Source organism: Coffea eugenioides, chromosome 9, assembly GCF_003713205.1.
Source record: "Coffea eugenioides isolate CCC68of chromosome 9, Ceug_1.0, whole genome shotgun sequence".
Classification (NCBI taxonomy): Eukaryota; Viridiplantae; Streptophyta; class Magnoliopsida; order Gentianales; family Rubiaceae; genus Coffea; species Coffea eugenioides.
Window position 1 is genome coordinate 218,559 of NC_040043.1, and position 25,526 is coordinate 244,084.

General features: G+C 34.6%; 1 protein-coding gene across 1 annotated transcript; it reads left to right on the forward strand.

Moving 5' to 3' along the window:
- Nucleotides 1–411: 411 nt before the first annotated feature.
- Nucleotides 412–18,754, forward strand: LOC113783158 ((+)-neomenthol dehydrogenase-like). Its single transcript, XM_027329224.1, has 8 exons — nucleotides 412–528; nucleotides 1,404–1,445; nucleotides 11,398–11,423; nucleotides 11,533–11,779; nucleotides 12,733–12,807; nucleotides 13,792–13,971; nucleotides 14,251–14,590; nucleotides 18,467–18,754. Exons 1-8 carry the CDS (start codon nucleotides 412–414, stop codon nucleotides 18,514–18,516), a joined length of 1,077 nt encoding a protein of 358 aa, XP_027185025.1. The 3' UTR covers nucleotides 18,517–18,754.
- Nucleotides 18,755–25,526: the final 6,772 nt, after the last annotated feature.

Genomic DNA, 25,526 nt, shown 5'->3' on the forward strand with positions numbered 1-25,526 from the left:
TTAAGATCTAAGCCAGGACTGAGGGAATGGGGAGCCGGAGCCCCGCGACCAGTTGCTCCCTATAGATGGCTACAAAGCCAGGGGGAGGTCCGGCAGCCCTCGGCTCAAAGGCCGGAGGAATGGAAAAAGATCCGGCCAGCTCGGCCACCCCCTCGGGGGAGAGGGTGATCTCTTACTGGTCGGGGTGACCGTAGTCGAATTCAGGATCATCCCCCTACTCGGAGGCAAGGGTCCCCTCGGAGGAGTCCCTGTCCCCACCAGCCCCTTCCTGGGTTCCGCCAGGAGAGTCATGGGGGGACCGGGGGGAGGGGTACGGATGTGGCCTGCTGCTCGATGAGGGCATCAAGCTCGGCCACCTCCTCCAGCATTCGGGCAGAAGGAGAATAGGTAGAGGAAGAGCTCATGATGACTATGGGCTCTAGCAAGTCAGGGATTTGGAAGCTGGAATTGGAAGCAGAGGAAGAAGAAAGAGGAGGGGGAGAAGATGAAGATGAGGATGAAGACGAGAAGGAAATGAGGATTCTAAGGGTTCTACGAAATGTGGGGGAAGTCACGGCGGACTGATCTGACATAAAAAGCAGAAGATGGTAAAGGGAACAAAGGGTGAAAGAAAAGGACTTACTGATGAACGGAATGGAAAAAATGAAGGAATCGCCGGAATCTGGGCACGGAGAGCCGGAAGTCTTGCCGTTGGAATTTCAGAGAATGCAAAAATGTACGAAGAAAGGAAAATGGCAAATAGAGTCGGATGAAATCTGGCAACCCCTATTTATAGGGGATGAAATGGGGGGAAAACGGTTTGCTCGAATTTGAACCGTCCCATGTGAATGCATTTAAGAGCGGTACGGAGACCGAATAGACGCGACAACTGAAAGGACGTGGGCGCGATTTTTCAGGGACAGCACTGTACCAGAGGTGACCCTGTTAAAGCAGTGCGCAGTGCTGGTCTCCCACGTGGCAGGGGTATAGATTAGGTCTGCCTGGAAGCCCTACCTAATCCAGGGGGCTAGTGCAGAGGCCCCGTCCTGGGCCTAGACATGTGGCAGCCCAGGAAGGTCGGAGCTGGGCCCTGACAACCGTCCTGGGGCACATCACCACTAGGGCTCCAAGAGGCTCCGGAAAACAATCCTGCAGAAGGCGGAAAGAATCCCCCTCAACGCGGGATTGAGGTTATCCCGGGCAGGTCCCTAAACATACGGAGGTCGGACTCACAAGCAGGTATAAATGATACCGCACACCAACTGTACAACGTACGCTCACTATTGGCAAAACACTCCCAGTAGTTTTACCCCCAGTGAATCCCTCCCACCGGAATACTAACTTGACCGTCAAAGTGCCCTCGGAGACTACCTCGGGGCTCCCCAGTTGGTCACCCTAGAGATTACTTCTTGTTTGTTTTGCAGGGTTGGGATACGTTCTCATCATCAGCACGCCGAGCTCATCAGGTCAGTTCGGCTCGGGGAAGTTCAGCGCTTCTTCACACTTCATTATTTTACCAAAAGAAAAAAATCTAATCGTGGGACCAGTAGAAGGTTGGAGAAGAGCTCGAATTTGTGTTCAGTGAATAAATGTCTTTATTTCATCAAAGGGTAATTTAGTCTGAGTGTTTTGAGATTATCCGCATTAATCTCATCGGTATTTAAGAACTCTTTTCACCGGTCTACGTTTGACGTCAATGAGGCCGTTGAAGAACGGGGACAGCCAACATGTCAGTCACCGACAGCCAACTGCTAAGCAGCCCGGTTGAGTTTACCATCTGAAAAAACAAAAAAAAAATGTCAAACTTCCAATCATCAGCATTGAACAAGCAGCCCTTCAAGGAATACAGCTACTTTTCCATTTAAGAATCCTCATTTGTACCACATTTTCCCTAAGTTTGTACTAAAAGATTGTCTGAACTCATTGCAGTTAAGTGCAATCATGATTCAACAGTAAGACAACAATTGCAGTTTCTCATTTATACTTTTCTAGGATGCCCCTTCTTTCACACACACACACACAAAAGGATGCTCCTCTATCAATTGGTACGATTTCCTGCATATTGAAGTCAACCAAAACCGTTAATTTAACTACACCATTTTTTTCAACTGTACAACCATCATTCTTACTGATACTCTAATATATAGTAAGATAGATTTACTCCTAATTTAATGTATGTTAGAAAATGATCTAACTGAATTAAGAGGGGTCAGAGGTAGATGATCCTATCTCTAAACTAAATGAGTGCACTATTGTACACTTTCGAATTTCAAATTTTAATACAGGCACAGAAATTTGAATCCTCGATCTACGACCAAACTTGCATCTTATAGATTCCAACTTATAATGGTTGAAAAAGATGCTTGAATCAGGGTGGTTTATTAGCTTGAAATTAGATCTGCCACAACTTCCTCCAAGAACCCCAACAAAATCCCTCTCTCTCTCTCTTCAGAAAAAGGAAAAGCATCATCTTAGGATTTAAAAATGTTCAAAGGATAGAGTGAATGGTCATTACATCCTGTTCTAGCTATACTAAATATTTTTTCCCCTTAAATAAAACGGTCACTTAATTGATGTGACAATTTTCGATCAAAAAATCTACTTCTACTTCTAAAGATACAAAATGTCATCTTTATTTGTATTAGTTTTTTAGATGTGTTGTATCTATTGATTTCAAATTTATATATATCTGTCTCATGTTTTGTTTGATATATTTTCTGTCATTAGTGCAGATTTATTTGAACGAAATGATCTTTTTCCCTTGTTAAAAAAAAAAACAAATTGTTAAAAAAGACAAAAAAAAAAAGGAGGATTAATGTAATGGCTTCATTAAAAATACACCAACATAGCCATTGGACGGCTCCACTCCAGTCATGTACTCCTATTAATGAAAAAAGAATAAATCGTAATCGTACTATAGAAAATTCGTCTGCTGCCATTGTCGAGTCATTTCAATGCCATTTTTTTTCCCCCTTGGCAGCCAGCAGACAACATCCTTCCATTCCGTCTTCAATGATCCAATGCATTTAGGCACATTTGAGGAAAGAAGAGAAATCAAGTTGAACTTCTAAGCCTAATATCAGCCCGTAATATTTTTGTCAACATCACCAGTGACAAAATTAATTTCAATGAAACGGAATAAATTTCATGAATATTCCACTTGTCCACCACCCAAATCTGACCAGAGAATTCCAATTTCTTTTGTTTTCTTTTCTTTTTTTTAAATTTTCTGTTTTTTTTTCAGGAATTAGCAAAAGATGGATGATGACAGTATGACAAGATGTTTTGTTTGATAATGAAAAAGAGACTGTAAAACTAACATATACAGATTGCTAGCTAGCACAATTGTAAAAAAAAAAAAAGAAGAAAAAAGAATTCCATATATTGTATAAAATTCGAAAAGAAGTTATACAAAATTGTGAGAATAATATAATACTTAGAACAATTTTTTTTTTTAATCTTGAAAAAGGACAAAAGCCGGTGAGGTAATCTATTAGCTTGTTTTTCGACAAATTTGGATGCTTCCATGTTCAATGCATACGTGCTTTATGAAACTGATCACTAACGTCTAAAAAAATAATGCCATCCCACGAGGGAAAATCATAAATGAAGAATTCGTTGACTTTTAGGCATTGAAAGTCAAACCAAAAAAATCATACGTATAGCTAAGGAAGCTCCCCACTATACTAGCAAATAAAAAATTAATATTTGTAGTATAAGAAATACATGGATATATTTCTAGTTCATTATGTTGCAGTGAATCTGTTTGGAATGTAATTTTTCTCCAAAAATTTTTTTTACCCTTTTCGTGAACATATTTTCAATCAATTTTTTATCTCACATACATTAAATTACTACAGTATCTTTTTCTACAAAAATTTCAAAAAATAGCAATTGAAACGGTACTTTTCATTTGTAGAAGAAGGCTTAAAATTGACAATAGCGAAGAGAGAAAGTTTCAAGTCGCATGAAAAAGATTAGTGTTTTGAAAGATGTTGTATCTCGTGTGATCGCATTCAAGAGAAGTGCATAAGTTAGTCATATAAAAAAAATTGAATTTAAACAAATAAGTTGTTATACAAGATCACATCATTTAATTTGACCAAAAAATTTTATTTATTAGTGGATGAATTAAGATAATTACCAAGATGCAGTTACTCGTTATAGTTTACCAAGTACAGATTACATATTGATGAGAGCAATGATTGGTTCAAGCAATTTGCTTCACTCTTTTAAGATAATACGCGAAAATTGGACTCTTATTATTTTCATTGCACAAATTTATTTTATTTTGCTTTGCATAGCAAAGGCTGCATTGATAACAAATTTAGGAATTATTATATGGTGGATAGTAGTGTTCATAACTCCTATTCAATTAAAATGACTTAAACTTTTAAAAAGAAAATAAATCATTTTAGTAGAGTAAAAAATGGTTATGAAAAAGTTGAGGAAAAACAACTCGATTCCTGCGTTTGATTGGTTGATCAAAAGGTTTTCCTCAATTAGACATGCAAACTAAAGCCCTAAAGTAGTACAACCAATTTTCTACTTTCCTACTATTTTTTGGTTTCATATTTGCTTGTTGATGCAAAAGACAATGAAGTTTGTTTTATGGAGGAAGATTTATCTTGGATTTATGACGTAAATTTTTTCAGAAAAGTCGAAAGCAGCAACCCAATCTAGAAACCAAACCAACCATAAAGGTAAAGACCGCATTATGTAATGGGATATTAACAACCGATCGTTCACTGGACAGAAGACTTGGAGGATGGCTCTTGGAGCCTTCGTTGCGATTAGGTTTCGAATCTTACACTTGATAGCTATAGAAGGGAAGGGTGTACTGGGGAAATAAAAGTAAATATATATATATATATATATATAAAGTAACGAGATACTAAAATGGGATAAAAGTAGAGTTACAAATGAATTAAACTATTCACCTGCACTCATGAATTGGCTCGGTCAAAACTTGATTGAACTCGAGCCAAATTCAAGCTAATTAACTTGAGTTCAAGCAAAAAAAACTCGTTAGCTTGCGAGTCGCTTTATTTTATATATACATATATATATATATATATATGTTAGTGATGAAATTAGATATGTATTCCTAACATTTTATTATTTGTTAAGAAAAAAATACTATACTAGTATATTATTCATTTTTTAAAATAAAATAATTATTTTTTTATGTTTTAAGCTCGAGTAAACTCAAGATTGAGTTCGACTCGGTTTGAATCTAAGGTTAAATTCGAACTCGAACTTTATAATGACAACTCGTTGAGTTTGAGATCGATATCAAACTTGATAAAATTAAGTCAAAATTCGATTCCACTCAACTCAATTTGTATCGAATTCAAAATCATGACTTTGGGTACCTGCCCCGTTTGGATTGCATTTTCCGTCATTTTCTATGAAAAAAATACTGTAGCGATTTGATGTATGTGAGGGGAAAAGGTAATAAGAAAATGTGATCACGGATGACAGGTGCCGAACCTGTACAATAATAAATACCTACTCGAGAAAAATACAGATTTTGTATATAGCGGTGAGTAGGGTCGAATCCACAGGGACTGGGGATAATTCGTTTCTTCTACAGTCCAAGGTATGGGGGGTTCTGGATTAAATGCTAACTAAATAAATTAACTGCAGAAAATAATTGATTAAGAGAAATAACTAAGGGAAAACTCTAGCCAAGGGTACACTTCAGAAATGGTTCAGGCACTGATCATTGATTCAGAAATAATTCCAACATTTAGTAATAGATTAGTTATAGTTGTCATGCACGCGATAAACAACCAACCCTTCCTTAATTTCTCGATAGCTAAGGTACGACCGTTAGCTATTTCTCTAACCCAAAAATAACCCTAGGTACGACCGTAGGATTTAATTTCCAGATTGCATTAATAATTAGAAAGGCCCAATCCTAACCAACAAACACGCTACGAGGGTTTGTTTAAGCTAGATCATATGCTCCCCTGACATAAACCCAATTACGCCAGTTGCTACTGAGATAGAGATAACGAACAATTACGGATTCAATTACCCCTATTTAGCAAAAATAGCCTATATGAATAATTAATTATTGCGCACTAATCAATCATACATAAGAACTATAACAATTAAAAACAGGAAACACATAAATACCAACAAATGAGGAAGCGATTAAAATAATTTCGATCTCACAGTAATTGTTGAACCAAGTCTTCAGTTGTCCCCTTGACTAGAATTAAGAGGTTAGTCCTCCATTAATGGAGAACAACCATGCGAAAGAGCTAAGAAAAGAAAACTAAAACTATGCTAAAAGCCTAAACTAAAACTATTGATTGATATCAGTTCTCTGTACGTTTGTCTCCTTTTTAAAGCCAACAATGACTAAAGCTTCTTATCCCTGTGGTCCCCGCTGGAATTGAGAATCAAACCAAAGGTGGGGCTCTACCGAATTCCTTGCTTTTAGTTTCCTATTGCCCGTAGGACTCCAATCTCCTAATCAGCAAAGGAAATGCAATCTCTTTGTAGCACCATGTGGGCCCGGTTGTTTGAAATCCCAATTATCTCCAAAAAGTCCCTCATTTTTGTAGTTTTCTGTTTCACTTCCTGAAATTGAGTCCAATACCAAATATAAGTAAATATTAATAATTAAAACAATATTTGGCAAGGATAAAGGGGAAAATTAACAATAAAATAACCAACAATTAACACCCTATCAACGGAAAACGACGCAATTTTCTGGCAGAAAATGGCAATCCAAACAGTACTATTCCAGGAGAAAAACTCATATCCAAACAATATATCATAAACAACTCCAAATACATATTTAATATGTTTATTTCAATTTGTATATTTCAATTATGTATAGGATATATATATTATATTAATTTAAATATATTTATTTATACATATTATAAATATTTTATTTTATATAAAATATATTTTTATATACTAAATTTTCACTTATACATTGTATGTAATGCTCTTTTCGTTAGGTTAATGGCTCAAATTGACGAAAGAGTTGTAAGTATACATTTAATAGAGTTCAGGGACAAAAAGGATGTCAACAACTATTGGAGGATAAAAAAAATATAGATTGTTAAAGTTCAAGGGCCTAAAAGTAGTTTGCCATTCAAAATTTGATTTTGATGGCTAAAACATTGGTTAGTGCACTTATATTAAATATAATGTATCATTTAAGTTTATAGCTCAACTTTATTATCTCTATTACATTTAAACGCTTTTTTAATTTCATTTCTTTTTTTTAAATTAACTCTTAGGGTGCATTTGATAAAACTGATATTGCAAATTTGAAATTTGAAATCTGAGTTCATTCAATGTATATTACATTAAGTGACAAGTGACTAGCTTATCGCTTATTTTTGGAACAAGTTTTGTCTGAAAAATTCAATGCTAATTAATTGATTCAAATGTTCTATTTTTTATTATCAAACGTGTTTGAACATATCTAAAAAAAATATGTTAGTGTACAGAAGATTAATCCAATAAAAAAATAGGAAATTATGCTTTCTTGTATTATAAGCTTTAACCTATGATTAAGTCCTTCTTTACATGTTTAGTGTATGTAGAAGAAAAGTTGAAATTAATTCGTTGCCATTTTACGAGATGGACCATGTTGCGATTTAACAAGATTTTGTGAACTTAGATTTAGCAATAAAGTATGGTTTATTTTCACAAGTTAGTATTTTAGAAGATTTCTCTTGCCATCTTGTTTGATCTTTTTCATAAGTTGAACTTTTTGGTAACATAAACCAACTTTGAATAGTTCCCCCCCCTTTTTTTTAATTTGATAGCTGTAGTTCAAGCCTCAAACTTCAAAAGTTTCCTTGGGAAAACTGTTGCCTAGATGTGGTTTTACCATTTTCTAGGTTGTCATTAATTTTGAGAAGTACCTATAATCATTCTTTCCAAATAATAGATAAATAGACAAGGGTATATTTAACAGGTGCCTTATGCCCTCATTAAGATATATTTCAGATGTCATATTATTTGAAATGTAATATTAATTAGAGAAAGTAAATAAATACAAGAGATGGTAGGTAAGATTAAATAGGAAAAGTATATAAATGTAAGGGAGAATAATAATTGTTAGTATGTGTATATACATGTTAAGTTAGGTGAATGTTAGGTTTGTTAATGGATAACCCATTAGTTAGAAAAACCCATTAAATTCTAATCTATTCGTCATATATTGATTTATTTTATTAATCATCTGCAAATTCTATGGCAGCATCTATTACTTTAGGAAAGCAAAAGGTCCAAATGCCAATGATCTCTTTTCTCCTTCCTTGTTGATGTTCATTATCAAACTTATTACATGTAATCAAAATTTTTTAGAATGAGTTGTAGATGTAGGCATTATCACGGAGAAGAAACACTAAATTGGGGTTTTATCATGACCAATGCTACAAGCTTCCGAAATACAATGGGTTCTTGGTAAGGTTGATCATTATGAGTGTTACTGCGAATTTGATTGGAAGGTTTAATGGCAAAACGAGGGAGATTCATTATTTTGATTGGACCATAGTTCTTATGTTTCATAATTAATTAGCTCTTAAGGCTAAATTTAAAATGTAGCATTTCTTTTTTTTTTTCATACGTATGCATGAAGGTGATGAATTTATTACAAAAAGATGAATACAAAAAAGATCATCAAAACATTCATCAAAAACTAATGAAAGAAGCCTGCCAAATCCAGAGATATATTCTAACACCTGATTGATTTGTTGCATATGGTATACATGAAATATTGAGATGTGAAAATGTACCATATGAATTCGTAAAACGTGTTTCACCATTGTGCCATTTACGGATTCGATTTAGAGAATTTGTCATCTCTATTATGTTCTTTTATTACAAGTTCTAAAATTTTTATGTCTTCACAAATTGTATGTACATCACCAACATCATAATAATATTTACTACAAATATCTAAGTCGGTACCCTAAAATCTCATTATTGATGTAACAATTGGTAAAGCATACTCATGTGCTTCTCCATGCGAGACTTGGTTGATGCAATTACCTCGAAAAGAAAATCAATGGAACATCGGGTCCAATCACATCAAAGCCATCAATTTGGGAGAAGGGTTTGGAAAAATTTTACTCGTACAATCATATGTCATGTCACACACATCATTACTCCTGTCATGGGACCAAATGTGACAAATTTTTAGAAGTTTGTTTGTATAGTGGGTTATTTTCTCAAATATATTTACTTACATCACCATTACAATTTTCAATACAACTTTTTATCTTTTCAATTATCTTTTTATCTCACATACATCACATCACAAAAAGTGCTACAGTAATAATATCTCAAATAATTTACAATTCAAACAAATTCATGAATACTGATGAAGAGAGGAGAAATTATTGTATTTAAAATTAAATAGGATTAAAATCTTTCCTATACCGGATGAATGATAACTATGTAAAATTTAAATTTGAAATCGAACTTTTATACATGTATCATGGATCCAGCAGTAATAGTATAAATATTGTCAATGTATGGTCATATTTGGTACTTGAGTTTTTTACCAAGTTTGTCTGCTACAAGTTTTTTGAAACTTTTAGCTACAGTAACCTCAAAAAATTTTTCTCAAAATTTTCAAACTATGCACTTCAAAATATTCAAAAGTTTACCTATTTCAAAAAAATTTTAAAAAACTTTTATAATAAATTACAGTAAAATTTTAGACAAACACTTAAAAAATTTACTTGACAAACGGGCCATAGTTAGAACACCTAGTTATCAGAGTCATAGTAATACAGGTAAAACACATCAGTGGACAGTACAGTTATCAAAGTCATGCAGAAATAAATGCTCTGAAAGATCAATTTAATTTACAAGTAATATGTTACAAACCAAATTGAGAAACTTTTTTGCGGAGAAATGGATCATTCCCCACCACGAAAACCATACTTGGACGAAGACGTGGGATGGTCCCATCAGCTGGATAAACCGGTTTCTTTTTAGTTAAAAATCGTATGGCAATCGAATATTCCATGGCACTCACTTGCCTAACCAGGACAAAAATTGCAAAATAATGCGTTACATAAATATCAAGGGCATCATGTAAAACCACGAAATCTTGATTTAAAGGAGGCAATGCTGATATATTAAATCAGTCCTAAAAAAATAGAAATTTTCATATAATTATTTAACATTATTTTAACCAAATTAAGATTTTAGTAATACTACTATTGGAGTCAAGTTATGGTAGTTTCATTATTTAGAAATTAATATTTTATTAGAAAGTTTTTGGTGATTGTAAGACTTGTTTACCAAATCATCTAATCTTTAAATGGGGAGTCTTAATATTATTATTAGTCAAGAAGAGTGAAAATTTGAGAGCGTTGAATTTGAAAGCATTAGCATTGTTTTTATGGTGTGTGATTAATATATTATTTTTGGTATTATTTCTCTTCTCCCACACATATATATATCTCTTAAGTTTTGACTCTCTCAATAAAAATACAGACTACATATAAGAAAGACGTCCAACAATAAAGGTGGATTACCTAACTTTTAAAACACTGCCTCGAAAACTTTGGCTCTTTTAATGCAAATATGGACGACAAACAAAAGAGACGTCCGGTGATAAAACCATAATGATTGTAAAATTAAACTTTCAAAAATTTTGACAATTACCATTAGTCAAGACATGTTTACATACAAAGATATTCCAAAGAATCCAAGCATAAACAAACTTTTTGGATGCTTACCAAGTCAAAGGGGTTCCCAATTGAATATTTTCGACAACAAAGTTGTGCATTATTGTTAGCCAAAAGTTGGTTGTTTCAACTAGTTTAGGGAATGGCTGAAATGAGAAGGAAAATTTTTTTCATTGTGGCTTTAGGAGAGTGCACAGAAATGATTACAAAGGAAGTAGAAGATGGTTTTGTATCAAAAAACATTGCTTTGATATCAAGTTAATTGCAAATTCAAAATTGATTTGTCGAATTAAAAAAAAAAAAAAAAAAAAAAAAAATTTGGATCCCTCGAAAAACAACTTTTACAAACATTTACAACACCTTAGCCCCCCACGCTATAAACCCGGCGGGGGACAAAACCCGCCCAGGGGCCAAACCTTTTCACGCCTTTTGTGCTTCACTGATATCTGTAGCAATTAGGAAAAAACTCAACACTTTTCAAGATGCTTTTACTTTTGCTTCGTAAGGACCGTGGACCAGAAAACACCAGGGCCCCAAATTTACGGCCAAACTTCCTCTTACTGGATTTAAAAGCGATGCATTTTTTTTTGCAAGGAAAGATCAACGAGGGAAAAACGTGACTATTCCTTATCCATCCAAATTCCGGAAAAAAATGAGGGAAAGTCATTTCTGATTCCCCCCTGGTCCATGGCCCCCCACTTCTTTCCAAACTTAGTTTCAGGCCATTTGGCAGGAAGGTGCAATTAGTTCTTCAAAAAGGTAAACGTCCTATGAATTCGTATAAGAATTGGGCTGTCTCCAAGTTCATTCTTAATCAAGAACCAACTTTTGGTTCTTTTGTGATTTGTTATTAATCTTTTTCTTGCAGATATGCAGTTGTGACAGGGGCAAATAAAGGGATTGGCTATGGAATTTGCAGGCAGTTAGCATCTAATGGAATCACAGTGGTATTGACAGCTAGAAATGTGAAGGGGGGACTTGAAGCTGTTGAGAGTTTTAAAGGGCTTGATTTCTTTGACAATATAGTTTTTCATCAGCTTGATGTGGTTGATCCTTCAAGTATTGCATCTCTTGCTGAATTCATCAGAATACATTATGGAAGACTTGATATTCTGGTAATAATTAAATTGCTCCAATTCTGAAAACTGTAGTTTCCGACTGAAAATGCTTTCTCTGCTTGCTAGATGAAGGAAAAAAAATCCAGGCTTTCGTGCAAGAAAAATATCTTGGTGAATCACCTAACAAAATCTGAATCAAAGAGCTTGATATTTATCATTCTTGCATTCCTGGGCCTTATTTAGGCCTTTTTTGGGTGCGCAAGTCCTTATATAATCCCAGTCATTCTCTAAAAGGTTTTGGATTGGATGCCTTGGTTTTGAAATTAGTGTCTGCATCCAAATTTCTTAAAATCTTTTGCCACTGAAAGCGTATACTTGGTTCATTTCATGTGTATATGAGCAGATATGAACTCTTATATGGAGAATTTTTTGCAATCGTTGTAATGAATTGCTCTACGTGGGAAGACATAAAATTGCAGTTATTATTGGGAAGAGGATGAAATTGCATAGTCAAGTTGGTGTAGTGGCATCTTGGTGAACTAAAGCAGGATGCACTTTTGAAATACATTGGCTTCATATTCTTTTTTAATCTTTTTCTCTCTTTGGAGGTCTACTTAGCTTCTACATGGTTGAGAACCTTAATGTTTTATTAACTTTTTGTAACAACTCTGCAGTCTTGTAACTTGACTTCTTTCAGCGTTCTCCCAGGTTAAAAACTAAAAATGGTCTTTTTGACTGCTGTTGTTTTTGGGGGTGATCTTGTGTATGAAAGTTCCTTCCTCTTGGGAAGCAAGAAAATGGTGGGGTTTACAGGAAGTTGGGAACTGAGATCTGTGCACTAAAAAACTACTTTTTCAATTTTTTATAGTTCGAGAATTGTGACTTAACATTAACAGGATACTCATATATAATGCAGTGCACTAAAAAACTACTTTTTCACTTTTTTACAGTTCGAGAATTGTGACTTAGAACATTAACAGGATACTCATATATAAGCTTTTGTTTTCCAGGTGAATAATGCAGGGATTCTTGGAGTTGATATGGATGTTGATGCTTTAAGAGCTTCTGGATATGGATCTGGTGGAGTGAGTCATTTCTGACTGTTAGCTTCTAATTGGCATTTTTTGCTGCTAAGTTCATGATAGACTATGCATGTTGAAATTGTAGCTAAATGAGGACTTCAGCCCTTGGAATGGATGCTTGAAATTTACAGCTATTGATTTATGTTGATTTACATCATCTGCATCAGGCAAGGACTATTCATACTTGTTCATGATTCTTAGCATCCATGGGAAGCTACTTATGTTTACAGCTGTATGTTAGAGCTTCTGTAGAATAATAACAAGGTTATAGTACCCTAGTTTTGGAGTTAATGATTGTTTCATACTTGTTGCTGAAAAATGAAGGCCGAAAGTGTAAATGCTTTCAGAATTCTTTATTAATTTAAAGTATTCTGTTTCCAATATTGTCTGTAATTGCTTCCTCTGGATAGTAATAGCATTACAATGGTCCAGTTGCGAGCAACATTTTCTTTGGCCAAAGTTACATCTTGTTTGATAAGAGATGAATTCATTAGTTCTAACTTTGCAATAATCAATTATGATTTGCAAATCAGAGCTCTGCGTACCTAATATCTTCTAGGAAAAGATCAAGTTTGAAGCCTTTTGACCTGCAAAGGTCATCTTTAATTGCCACAACCCAAACTGTGAAACTGATTTCTCTTTTGTGTTTTGATGTACTTATATGTGCACGTACTATGGTTACACATTGTGATGCATTTTTTTAACTAATAAGTTTGATGATGTGTGTAACATTCATAATCATTCAACCTTATTTGCAGAGTAATGTTTTATCACCATTTCAGTTATCTTATTTTCTTCTCCCAAGTTTTTCTGTTTACACTAGCCATGTGTTGGCAATGCTATCTTCTGGAAAACAAAAAAACAGTAACTTTGCAGGAATCCCTCCCTTCTGAATAAGTTGAATTGTGCAAATACATAGCAAGTAGTTGAATAATTGCCCTTCACTTTAGGTAGTTGTTGAAGTGCTGATTACCTTCAATCATGCAGCCTGATGGATCACATATAGATTGGAATGGCATCTCGACTGAGACATATGACTTGGCAGTAGAATGTCTGCAGACAAACTACTATGGTGCAAAAAGAATGATTGAAGCATTTCTTCCTCTCCTTTACTTATCTGATTCACCAAGGATCGTAAATGTTTCTTCATCAATGGGAAAGTTAAAGGTACTAAAATCTCAGATTGTGTTCTTTCATACGAAATTTAGGACTCCAAATGAGTGCTGTTTTATACCAAGCTTAGTTGGAAACAGGATACAGATGCGTTGACTAGACCTGGCAAACTAAAATGTCATACTTGCCTAAGTTTGTTGAGACAATGCCAAAGTTGTACCTTGGCCAAACGTGCTGTGTCTTTAAAGATAATCTCTTTCTGTTTCATATTTTCATTTTTCATGTCTTATGGTCAATGGAAAGATGTTTTTGACTCATTTGATCATGTTTCAGCACATACCCAGTGAATGGGCTAAAGGAGTACTAAATGATTTTGGAAACCTTACAGAGGAGAGAGTGGATGAGGTGGTGAATGAATTTCTCAAGGATTTTAAAGAGGGTTCACTTAAAGCAAAAGGTTGGCCTCCATATACGTCAGCATATACAGTTTCAAAGGCTGCTATGAACGCATATACTAGGGTTCTTGCTAAAAAGCACCCAAAGTTTCGTATAAATTGTGTTTGTCCTGGTTTTGTAAAAACAGATGGAAACTTCAATACTGGTCATTTAACTGTTGAAGAAGGTGCTGAAAGTCCAGTAAGACTAGCTCTACTGGCTGATGATGGTTCTTCTGGTATGTTCTTTGTTCGAAATGAAGTTTCTTCTTTTGAATAAAAGTATTGATGGAACACTTGAAAGAGGATGATGTATTATCTTACTATACAACTTATGGAAAAGTATGTACTTTAGCTCATCGGTTTAGAAATAGACTATCATTTTGCTAAATATTGAAAACTAAGGCCAAGCTAATGATGGCTACAAATTTTGGTTTTGCTCAAATCCTGAGGTTCAAATGGTTCTTTCATTGCTGACAGATCACTCATCCAAATTGCTTAACCAAGATGCCACTCCATAACAGGTTATATGCTCATAGTCAACGATTATGAGTTCTGAATTCGACTGTACTAGACATCTAAGGGTTTGACACTTGAATCTGACCTAACGGTCTCAGTTCCACTCATCCATGTATGATCTGTACCAGAAATAGTAATATAATAAAAAGTGGGACAGTGAGTGAACGCGACTAGGGTTGTGCGCAACAGAAGATCCGTTTGCGCTTTCCAGGCCCTGTCATTTTCCCGCCAGTGCTGAATTTGATTGTATTGTTCAATAACCGCGTAGGCATCATGAAGTTGACTTAACGTTCTCACTCCAATAGTTCCCATGTGTTTGTAAACATCACTCATTCACCAACAGCTTCTTCGTCGGTGCAACTTGGACTTTGATAATTTTCTTGCAATAGTTAAACCCCCTCTGGGGGAAAACCCCAAATTTTTTTTTTGATTGTTTTTTTTTATTTCCAACTGGCATGCGGAACTTCCCTTCATAGTTTGGTCTTCCTCCTTCCATCCCAGTCTATGCCCATCGCTGTGCTCAGTTTTAGCAACAGCCAATGACCTCCCCTTCATTTTGTCTTTGATCTATAATTTGCCGGGAATCACAGAATCGTTGGAAAGAATTCTCTTCCACTGGATGTCAGAAAACCTCCTGTGCAATCCTAAATAGACATCTTTCTTCCTTCTCCTCTGGAGTATGGGCTTTTGTCCTGCTCAGGAGCTCAAGAAGAACCACCCCAAAGCTATAAAAACGATCACTTTGTCAGTAATTTTTGGGGCTCGACAGGAAATTATTCTGGATCGATTGTAGCGAAAGTCCCTTGGACTCGAGTGGTCATGTGGCCGTTTTGTTCAACTGCAAATGGACAATGAAGCCTCCAAAGTCTATACTTTAGCTATGTATTCTTCATCCAACAATATGTTGGTGGACTTGATATCCCCGTGAAAGACTGGAATTGTAAGCCCCGAGTGTAGGTATGCCAATGCTCCTGCTACGTCTGTGGCTACTTTTAATCTCAAGCTCCAAGTAAAAGGGAAGGATTCAGCCTCATTGTCGTTTTGAATGAGGTTAAATAGGGTTCCATTAGGGATAAATTCATAGACAAGCAGAGGAACTTCTGTCTCCAAGCAACAACCCAGAAGTTTTACCACATTCCTGTGATTAACTTGCGAAACAATGACGAGCTCGTTGATGAACTGCTCCAATAGGCTTTTGTCGACCTTCGACTTCTTGATTGCCACAATTCTTCCATCGGCTAGGATCCCTTTATATACTGTACCTTGGCCACCTTGACCAACTATTCGACTTTCGCTGAATCCATCAGTGGCCGCCTCCAATTCCCTAGAAATGAAAATTCTAGTTTTTTCAATAGCACCATCTGCAGCAGATAATTGTTTCTCCAATAGAAGACCTCCATTTCCAGTGGCGGAGCTAGGAATTAACTTTGGGGGCGAGTCTATAGCAATGAAAGTAAAATATATTTACAAAAAAAAAATAATGTGAACATATATACCACAATATTAGAAACAACCTTATATAGAATGAAAATTACTTATACGCTTCACATAAATAAAAATATCATCATATTTACAAATCTGTTTGACTGTGTGGGACATATGAAATTGTGCACGACGACTTTTAATTTTATCAAAGTCATCAATGATTGAATTTACATCAAAAGTTCTAGCAATTTCTTTCTCAATATACATTATCATAGAGTTGGCAAGAAAATCTTCCTCCATCCTAGAACGCAAACAAGTCTTGATGATTTTCATAGCAGAAAATGCACGCTCTGTTGTAGCTATTGAAATAGGAAGAGTCAAAATAAGACGAATCAATCTATCAATAAGAGTATAGCACATTGACTTTTTTGTCTTCGTTAACACTTGGCACAACTCCTGAAGTGATGACAAATTTTGAAGCTGAGAATTACAGGAAAACTCAATCTGGAAAAGCTCTAATTGAGTTCTTAAGTGTAACTTCTCTTGATCTGTGAAGTCAGCTGAATAAAACTTGTTTGCAAGTTGACAAATTTGTTCAATATTGAAAGCCTGAAAATTATCTTTGGGGTGCAATGCTGAACTAAGAATAAGCAACTCTATTACATCTTCCTTAAACCTATTCTTCATTTCAAGTATTTGAGAATCAACCGTTGCCAAAAACACATCAATCCTGTAGTGATGCTCCATGGTAATTGGATCATTTTGTTTTCGAATTCTTCCTCGACCTGCTTTATAAATGACATTCATATCAGGTACAATTTATTGGAACTATTTGTCTCCTTGCTGAAATTGTGCTCATGATCATAGGGATGATTGATCATGCATGTCTACATATAGGGACACACTAGTCATGGACCTCAGAAGAAGTTTATGTTGGGCATGCACTTGTATACCAGGTTTATGTCTGGTACTGTACTACAGAGTAAAACTTTTGCAAATATGTGCATGCAGTCAAAATACCATATTTTATCCATGTGTACTGGCACGCAAGCTTGAGTGCAGGGAGATGTATCAGAACCTGTTGTAGTCGTCCTTTAAGTATACCACTTCTTGCTGTACCTGTTGTAGGGAGATGTCTACTGGCTTCTTGCTTCTTGTTTAAGTATACCACTTTTAACTACGTTGAAACTGTATCAAACAGGAAATCCCTTCTCTACTACACAGAAGTATCAAACTAGACTCTTTCCCTGGAAACTAAATACATGCAGTTAAATAGCCTAGTTCAGACGTATTAATCCAAGTCATATTTAGTACTACGCATGCCCTGGTTCTATGTTTATAGCATTAGGAATTTTGGTCCCTGATCAATTTGAAGAGTGAAGATCTATGACTTGTTTTCAGTGATGTATTTGTTTCATATTAGTTAATGTTATCTTTCTTTTTGTTTTTTAGCTGAAAGGATTTCCCCAAATTTTCTAGCTACTTGTCATTGAGGCACATGACATATAAATCCAACTTCTAGTAAATACAAGTCTATGGTACGCCACTATTTTCAGGCAACTTAAGCACACTGTGGTTTCTTCGAGACATCTTAGTTCTTTTCCCTTTAACTTCATAGCCAAATGCTTCTTGTGTTTTCTTTTCATGAAAATAGCACCATTTAACTTATAGTTCATCTGCCCTCGGGATTCTTGCTGTTCTGCTTTTTTATGTTTTTTTGGAACTCCATTTTTCCTTTATTATTGTTCATAAACCTTTTCTAGGGAAGTATGGTAGTGTGCTCTTTGTAAGGGGCTTTACGATGATGAATAATCTTAGTGGTCTATATGCTCTTTCCCATGTGTTTGAGCTATTAGCCCATTACGCTATCTGTCAAAGCGACATTTAGTTGTGCAAGGTGCTGTTAATAGTTTTGCTACGAACTTTTCTTACATCCATAAGACAACTCAAAAGCATGTCTCATTGAAACTAGAGAAGTTAACTGAAGATCATTGATGAATGCAACTCTATTCACGGTCTTGGTCCAGTTTGCTAGTGTGCTTTGTTATTAGGAATTGTTGATATCAACATAGAGCAGGTATGGACAATTGCCTGGCAAGTTACTTTTGTATTTTTATGACTATCACTTCTGTATAACAACTTTTACAGCCTGATCGTTACTCATGAATCAGGGGTCTCTACACGCGCAGCAGAAAGGAAAAAGTTTTCTCTATTTAACTAGTAACTGCACTTGTATTACGCAGTCTGTTGCTTAAGAACTTTTCACAAGTGACTCGTGATGCTTCCTTTTGTGTGATGGGTTTCTGTTTTCATGCTGCTGTTCACAACATCATGTATAATTTAGCCAGTTTGTTTCTTAATACTCTGGAGAACTGCTCACCTCAGAGATACGATATCTTATTGGCTAAATCGGAATAGCTTGATATATTCCAATTTGTCTGGCAGGATTTTGTGCATTATTCCGCTCTTTTATATTCTTGAAATTAGTTGTTTCTTTTTACTGACAATTCAATGAAAAACTTATTACTTGTGCTCTCATGTGATGATTTGTACCTAGTTTTTCTTCTGCAACATTGCTATGTGGACATATTCGGACTGATGAACATGTATGTTGTAAGACATTAATATTCTTCTGTCTAGTCACTTGTGCGCATCAGAAGAATATTCTTGATCATGATTTGTAGTTGAACAATCCTGTTTCCTTTGGTTCTTTCTGATTGCAAGCAAAGTTACATGGCTTTCTTGGAGATGTTATTCTACTGCTTGTCTTTGTATTTCATGAATAAACTACTGCAGGATGCAATTTCTTGTTTGAGATGCTACTCCATTCTAATTCATATTACCAGAACAGTTACTTCCATTCTCCTTATTTTGGATCTATGCTACCCTGGACCTGGGCTCTGGGAGTCCTGACCACACACCTACTCTACTCTAGTACAAAATGAAGAGCTCCAAGAAAAGCAGCTTAATTTGTTTCCTATCTCGGGAATTTGCCAAAACAAACCAAACCTGATGGTTTACGCCTTTCTGAAGATTGATTAGTTGAAACTTCATAACAAGATAGTCCCACTCTCCACAGAAATCAGGCCTCAGGAAGGGTCCAATCACAAATTAACTTATTAGAGAACAAATTAGACTTATAAATAAAAAGTAAAACCAGTTATCCAATTTGTTGTCCATTGAAGGCGATGCATCTTTTGTTACTTTTAGTTATAGGTCTGAATGTTGATGATGTAATGGTTATCTTGAGTAAACTATATTATACATAAAGGGAGAGCATTGGGTTTGGTACAAACTTTTTTTTGTCACTTTTTAGATTTTCAACTTTATCCTCACAATCACGAAATTATACATTTATCATCTAATGACATGTTGTCCATATTATCAATCAATGTAATCACAACTAATTGTCACTCATAACGACTCACAAACATTGTAACTGCCAGGTTAATTAAAATTTTATTCAAAAACATTTTAAAAGATCAAAAACCTTTTAAAAGATCAAAAAAAAAAAAATTTTTGTTTATGAAAAGTTTTACACTAAATTCTTCCGTATGAAAAGTGATTGTACCTAAATTACTCATCACTAGCATGAATAATGTCTCTATAAGATGGGTGCTGAACTAACCAAACGATATTAGGTATATCCTCTAGCGTTTCATGCCAAGGCTAGCAATCTGGTTAAGACCCTATAGAACTCACCTCTTAATTTTGTCAAGCAAGTTGTGTTGGACTTGGACGATTTCCACTGAGTTTCATAATAAAAATTTTCTTCTTTGTGTCAATCAAAAAAACAAGAGAGGTATTATTCCAAAGCAAAATCAATTTTTTGTTTTGTACAGAATCTCCCAATCTACCTAGTTACAGCTCCACATGGGCTTCAATCATTGCCTTTTGTTGTCCATTAAATTGGCTTTGGACTCACAAAAGAGTAAAAGATTAAAAACTAACACAAAAAATCAATGACACTCTTTTAAAAGCGTATCAATTTTCTGTAAAAGAAACTCGACTCGTCTCAATAAAGATTAGTTATGGACCATAACATGAACACGCAAGTTTCTTCAAAATGATTGCAAAAATCTCTACTAATATAATGTAACAAACATTCTATTAATGGTCAACATCTCATCGAGGGATGTATCAGAGGAGTTTGCTTTTCTCGGATGATTGTAATTAACTTTGTTTAATTTAATGCATTTCATTATTTTACCAAAAGAAAAAAAATCTAATCGTGTGACCAGTAGAAGGTCGGAGAAGAGTTCGAATTTGTGTTCAGTGAATAAATGTCTTTATTTCATCAAAGGGTAATTTAGTCTCAGTATTTGAGATTATCCACATTAATCTCATCGGTATTTAAGAAATCCTTTCGCGGGTCTACATCTGACGTCAATGAGGACGTTGAAGAATAGGGACTGCCAACTCGACAGCCAACATGTCGAGTTTACCATCTGAAAAAAAAAAAAAAAAAAGGAAATGTCAAACGTCCAATCATCAGCATTGAAACAAGCAGCCCTTCAAGGAATGGAATACAGCTACTTTTCCATTTAAGCATCCTCATTTGTACCACGTTTTCCCTAAGTTTGTACTACTTAAAAGATTATCTGAACTCACTGCAGTTAAGTGCAATCATGATTCATCAGTAAGACAGCAATTGCAGTTTCTCATTTATACTTTTCTAGGATGCCCCTTCTTTCACACACACACACACAAAAGGATGCTCCTCTGTCAATTGGTACGATTTCCTGCATATTGAAGTCAACCAAAACTGTTAATTTAACTATACCGTTTTTTTTTTAAACTGTGCAACCCTTATTCGTACTCCTACTCTAATCTATAGTATTTACTCCTATTTTAAGGTAGGTTAGAAAATAATCCAACTGAATTAAGAGGAGTTAGAGGGAGAGGATCCTACCTCTAAACTAAATAAGTGCACTATTGTACACTTTTGAATTTTAATACAGGTACAGAAATTTGAATCCCCGATCTACAACCAAACTTGCATCTTATAGATGCCAACTTATAATGGTTGAAAAAGATGCTTAAATCAGATTTATTAGCTTGAAATTAGATCTGCCACAAAAATTCCTCCAAGAACCCCAACAAAATCCCTCCTCTCTCTCTCTCTCTCTTCAGAAAAAGGAAAAGCATCGTCTTAGGATTTAAAAATGTTCAAAGGATAGAGTGCATGGCACGAATGGTCTTTACATCCTGTTCTAGCTACTAAACATTTTTTCCCCTTAAATAAAACGGTCACTTAACTGATGTGACCATTTTCGATCCAAAAATCTACTTCTACTTCTAAAGATACAAAATGTTGTGATAAAAAAAAATATTATCTTTATTTGTATTATTTTCTTAGATCTGTTATATCTATTGATTTCAAATTTATATGTATCTGTGTCATGTTTGTTTGATATATTTTCTGTCATTAATGCAGATTTATTTGAATGAAATGATCTTTTCCATCAATCAAAAAAATGTTGTGATCAGAACAGGAATCTTGAATAGTTTAGTTACCATTTACATCACGTAAATTATACGAGAAAAGGTTATCCAACTAGGATGGAACAAGCCAGCCAAGAAAAATAATCAAACAAAAATTGACAAGAACGATAAAAGAAAAAAGCAAATTGTTAAAAAAGACAAAAAAAAAAAGAAAAAAAGAGGATTAATGTAATGGCTTCATTAAAAGTACACCAACAAAACCATTGGACGACTCCAGTCATGTACTCCTATTAATGAGAAAAGAATAAATAACGTAATCGTACTATAGAAAATTCGTCTGCTGCCACTGTCGAGTCATTTCAATGCCATATTTTTTTCCTTGGCAGCCAACGGACAACATGCTTCCGTTCCGTCTTCAACGATCCAATGCATTTAGGCACATTTGAGGAAGAAGAAGAGAAATCAAGTTGAACTTCTAAACCTAATATCAGCCGTAATATTTTTGTCAACATCACCAGGGGACAAAATTAATTTCGATGAAACGGAATAAATTCATGAATATTCCACTTGTCCACCACCCAAATCTGACCAGAGAATTCCAATTCTTTTGTTTTCTTTTTTTTTTAAAAAAAAATTTCTGTTTTTTTCAAGAATTAGCAAAGATGGATGGTGACAGTTTGGCACTATGTTGGATAACCTTATTGTGGATTACAGTTGTTTGTTTGATAATGAAAAGAGACTTTAACTAACATATATAGATTGCTAGCTAGCACAATTATGTAAAAAAAAAAAAAGGAATTCCATATATTGTATAAAATTCAAAAAGAAGTTTATACAAAATTGTGAGAATAATATAATACTTAGAACAATTTTTTTTTTTTAATCTTGAAAAAGGACAAAAGCCGGTGAGATAATCTATTAGGCTTTTTTTTAACAAATTTGGATGCTTCCATGTTCAATGCATACGTGCTTTATGAAACTGCACTAACGTCCAAAAAAAAAATGCCATCCCACGAGGGAAAATCATAAATGAAGAATTCGTTGACTTTTAGGCATTGAAAGTCAAACAAAAAAAATCATACGTATAGCTGAGCAAGTTACAAGTTGAGCTCCCCACTATACTAGCAAATAAAAAAATTAATATTTCTAGTATAAGAAATACATGGATATATTGCTGTAAATCTGTTTGGAATGTAATTTTTCTCCAAAAAAAAATTTACGTTTTTCGTGAATATATTTTCAATCAATTTTTTATCTCACATACATTAATATTTACGTTTATGTGTGTATGTATATGTGTTAGTGATGAAATTAGATATGTATTTCTAACATTTTATTATTTGTTAAGAAAAAGTTACTATATTATTCATTTTTTGAAATAAAATAATTATTTTTTATGTTTTAAGTTCGAGTAGACTCGAGATTGAGTTCGACTTGATTCGAATCTAAGGTCGAATTTGAATTTAAACTTTATAATGACAGCTCGTTGAGTTCGAGATAGAAATGAAACTTAATAAAATTGAATCGAAACTTGATTCGATTAAAGTCAAAATTCGATTCCACTCAACTCATTTCCACCTCTATATAAAAGTGGGCACGCAATGTACAGGGCCTAGAGAGCAAACGTTATGGCAACATTCCATAATAGAGGAGGCAACAATGAACTTCCGATCTGAATGCACATGCCACATGGTGCATGGATTCCGGAAATTGGGAGGTAAAACGCCAGATCTGAATTTCGTAAGGACGTGTTGTGGTCTCAGACACGACCTCTGACTGGTACGGTGATCTGTCATAACCAATCATGTGGTCCAACTCCGGCTACTGGTCCATACTTTGTGCGAAGATTGAGGAAGTGGTACCCAATGTTTTTAAACTCGGACCGGTCAGTGAACCGGAGAGATGGCCGGTTCGCGGTTCGACCGGTCCGACCGGTCCAACCGGCCGGTTCAAAGGTTCACTGTTTTTTTTTTTTTTTTTTTTTTTTTTTTTTTTAGTGTTAAGTACTAAGCAGGTTTCATTCTACACTTGAACTTTACCAACATAACTTAATTTAAGTTATGATAATAATAAATTTTCTAAAAGTTATACACAAAACATGGAATGATAAATATAATTAAAATATCATAATTCACCACAAGTTTTCATAAATTCATTATAAACATAAATAGATACAATCCAAATGTGCACCAATTATCACAAATAAAAACACAAAAAATAAATAAATTAAATATTGAAATTCTTTTACAACCCTTAAAAAAATCCATAAAAGAGTTCAAGTTAAGACAAACTATTTGAATAGCAAACTTTTATCAGTGGCATGATAAGCAACCACACCACCTTCACAATTTCATCAACTTAAGCTGAAAAAGTTAAAATTTTATTATAAAAATATAAATCTAATTGCTCAAACTAAAAAAAACTAAAAATTTTTGAAAAACAAATATACAGTTAAACACATAAAAAATTAATTGCTACTAAACATTACTAATTAACATGTTATATTAAATTCAATGATCCTATACCATTAATTATTTTAAATTCAATTATCAATAGCTTCGATTATGTGCCAACTACCATATTTTTGACCAACCCAATGTTATTATTTGTAATTCCTACCCAATTCCTACACGGATGTGCACTACTTTTGCAAAAATTTCATCCTTAATTAATCGAATAAAAATAAAACAAAAATGAGGGAAACATATGAAAATTGAGGGGAAAAAGAAGAAAATGCAAAAAATCAACTAAAGATAATAATATAGAAAAAAACCTTGAAAAGAAAAAAATTAAACTTACTAAAATGTTGGAAAACAAGAAAAGTTGAAATTTTCAACTTGTTTACAATCTGCTAAAGATAATAACCTGATAATAATGGTGAAGACTTGAGAAAATCTTGTTGTGGATATTTGGGTTAAAAATGGTTAAGAAGAAAAAATTGAAAAAAAAAATAAGAGAAGAACTTGATGTTTTAATATATTTTTTAATCAAGTAGAATTCTCAACAAACTTAAGTACAGTCTAGTGGTAAGATTGTCATAGTTAAACTTGGAGACCCAGGTTCGAATCTTAGCTACACCATTCTTGATATTTTGTTGAAAAATTTAAAAAACCGCCGGTTCACGGTTCTTAACGGTTCGCACGGTTCGTCCGGTTCGTCCGAGTTTCAACGGTTCTCCATGAACTTCCGGCTTTAGCATTAGACCGGACCGGTGACATGGCCGGTTCGCGGTCCAACCGGTCGAACCGGCCGGTCCGGTCCGGTTCTGAAAACATTGGTGGTACCACGTAAATAATATGGTCGTCAGTGTGCAAAATATTGAGCACATGTTCGGAATCAAATATAATCTACAGATGCAAAAACTTGCCTTTCCGATCTTAGGTGAGAGAAGTACACACGGAAAGATAATCCTTTTTTGTGTGGCAGAAGTTGGATTGGAATTTTGTAACGCGTAATCGATGGCCAGTCTTGTTACTTGTTATCTGCATTGCACATTTCAAAATGGGCAAAAGCGTACGCATACGGCTCTTTCGTCAATTTGAAGCGTACACTTCAAAGCGTACGCATACGACTCTTTCGTCAATTTGAACCGTTAATCTTAAAAAATCTATCTTAGAACGGTCTAATTTTGACTTTTATATTCTTTCAACCAGGTTTGGTGACTTATTTGGTCTAACGTTGTATGGAATTCAAAAATCATGAGTTTGGGCAGTTTACTATTCCAGGAGAAAAACTCTCAATTTGCACTTGTATGTTAATACGTAATGCTCTTTTAGTTAGGTTAAT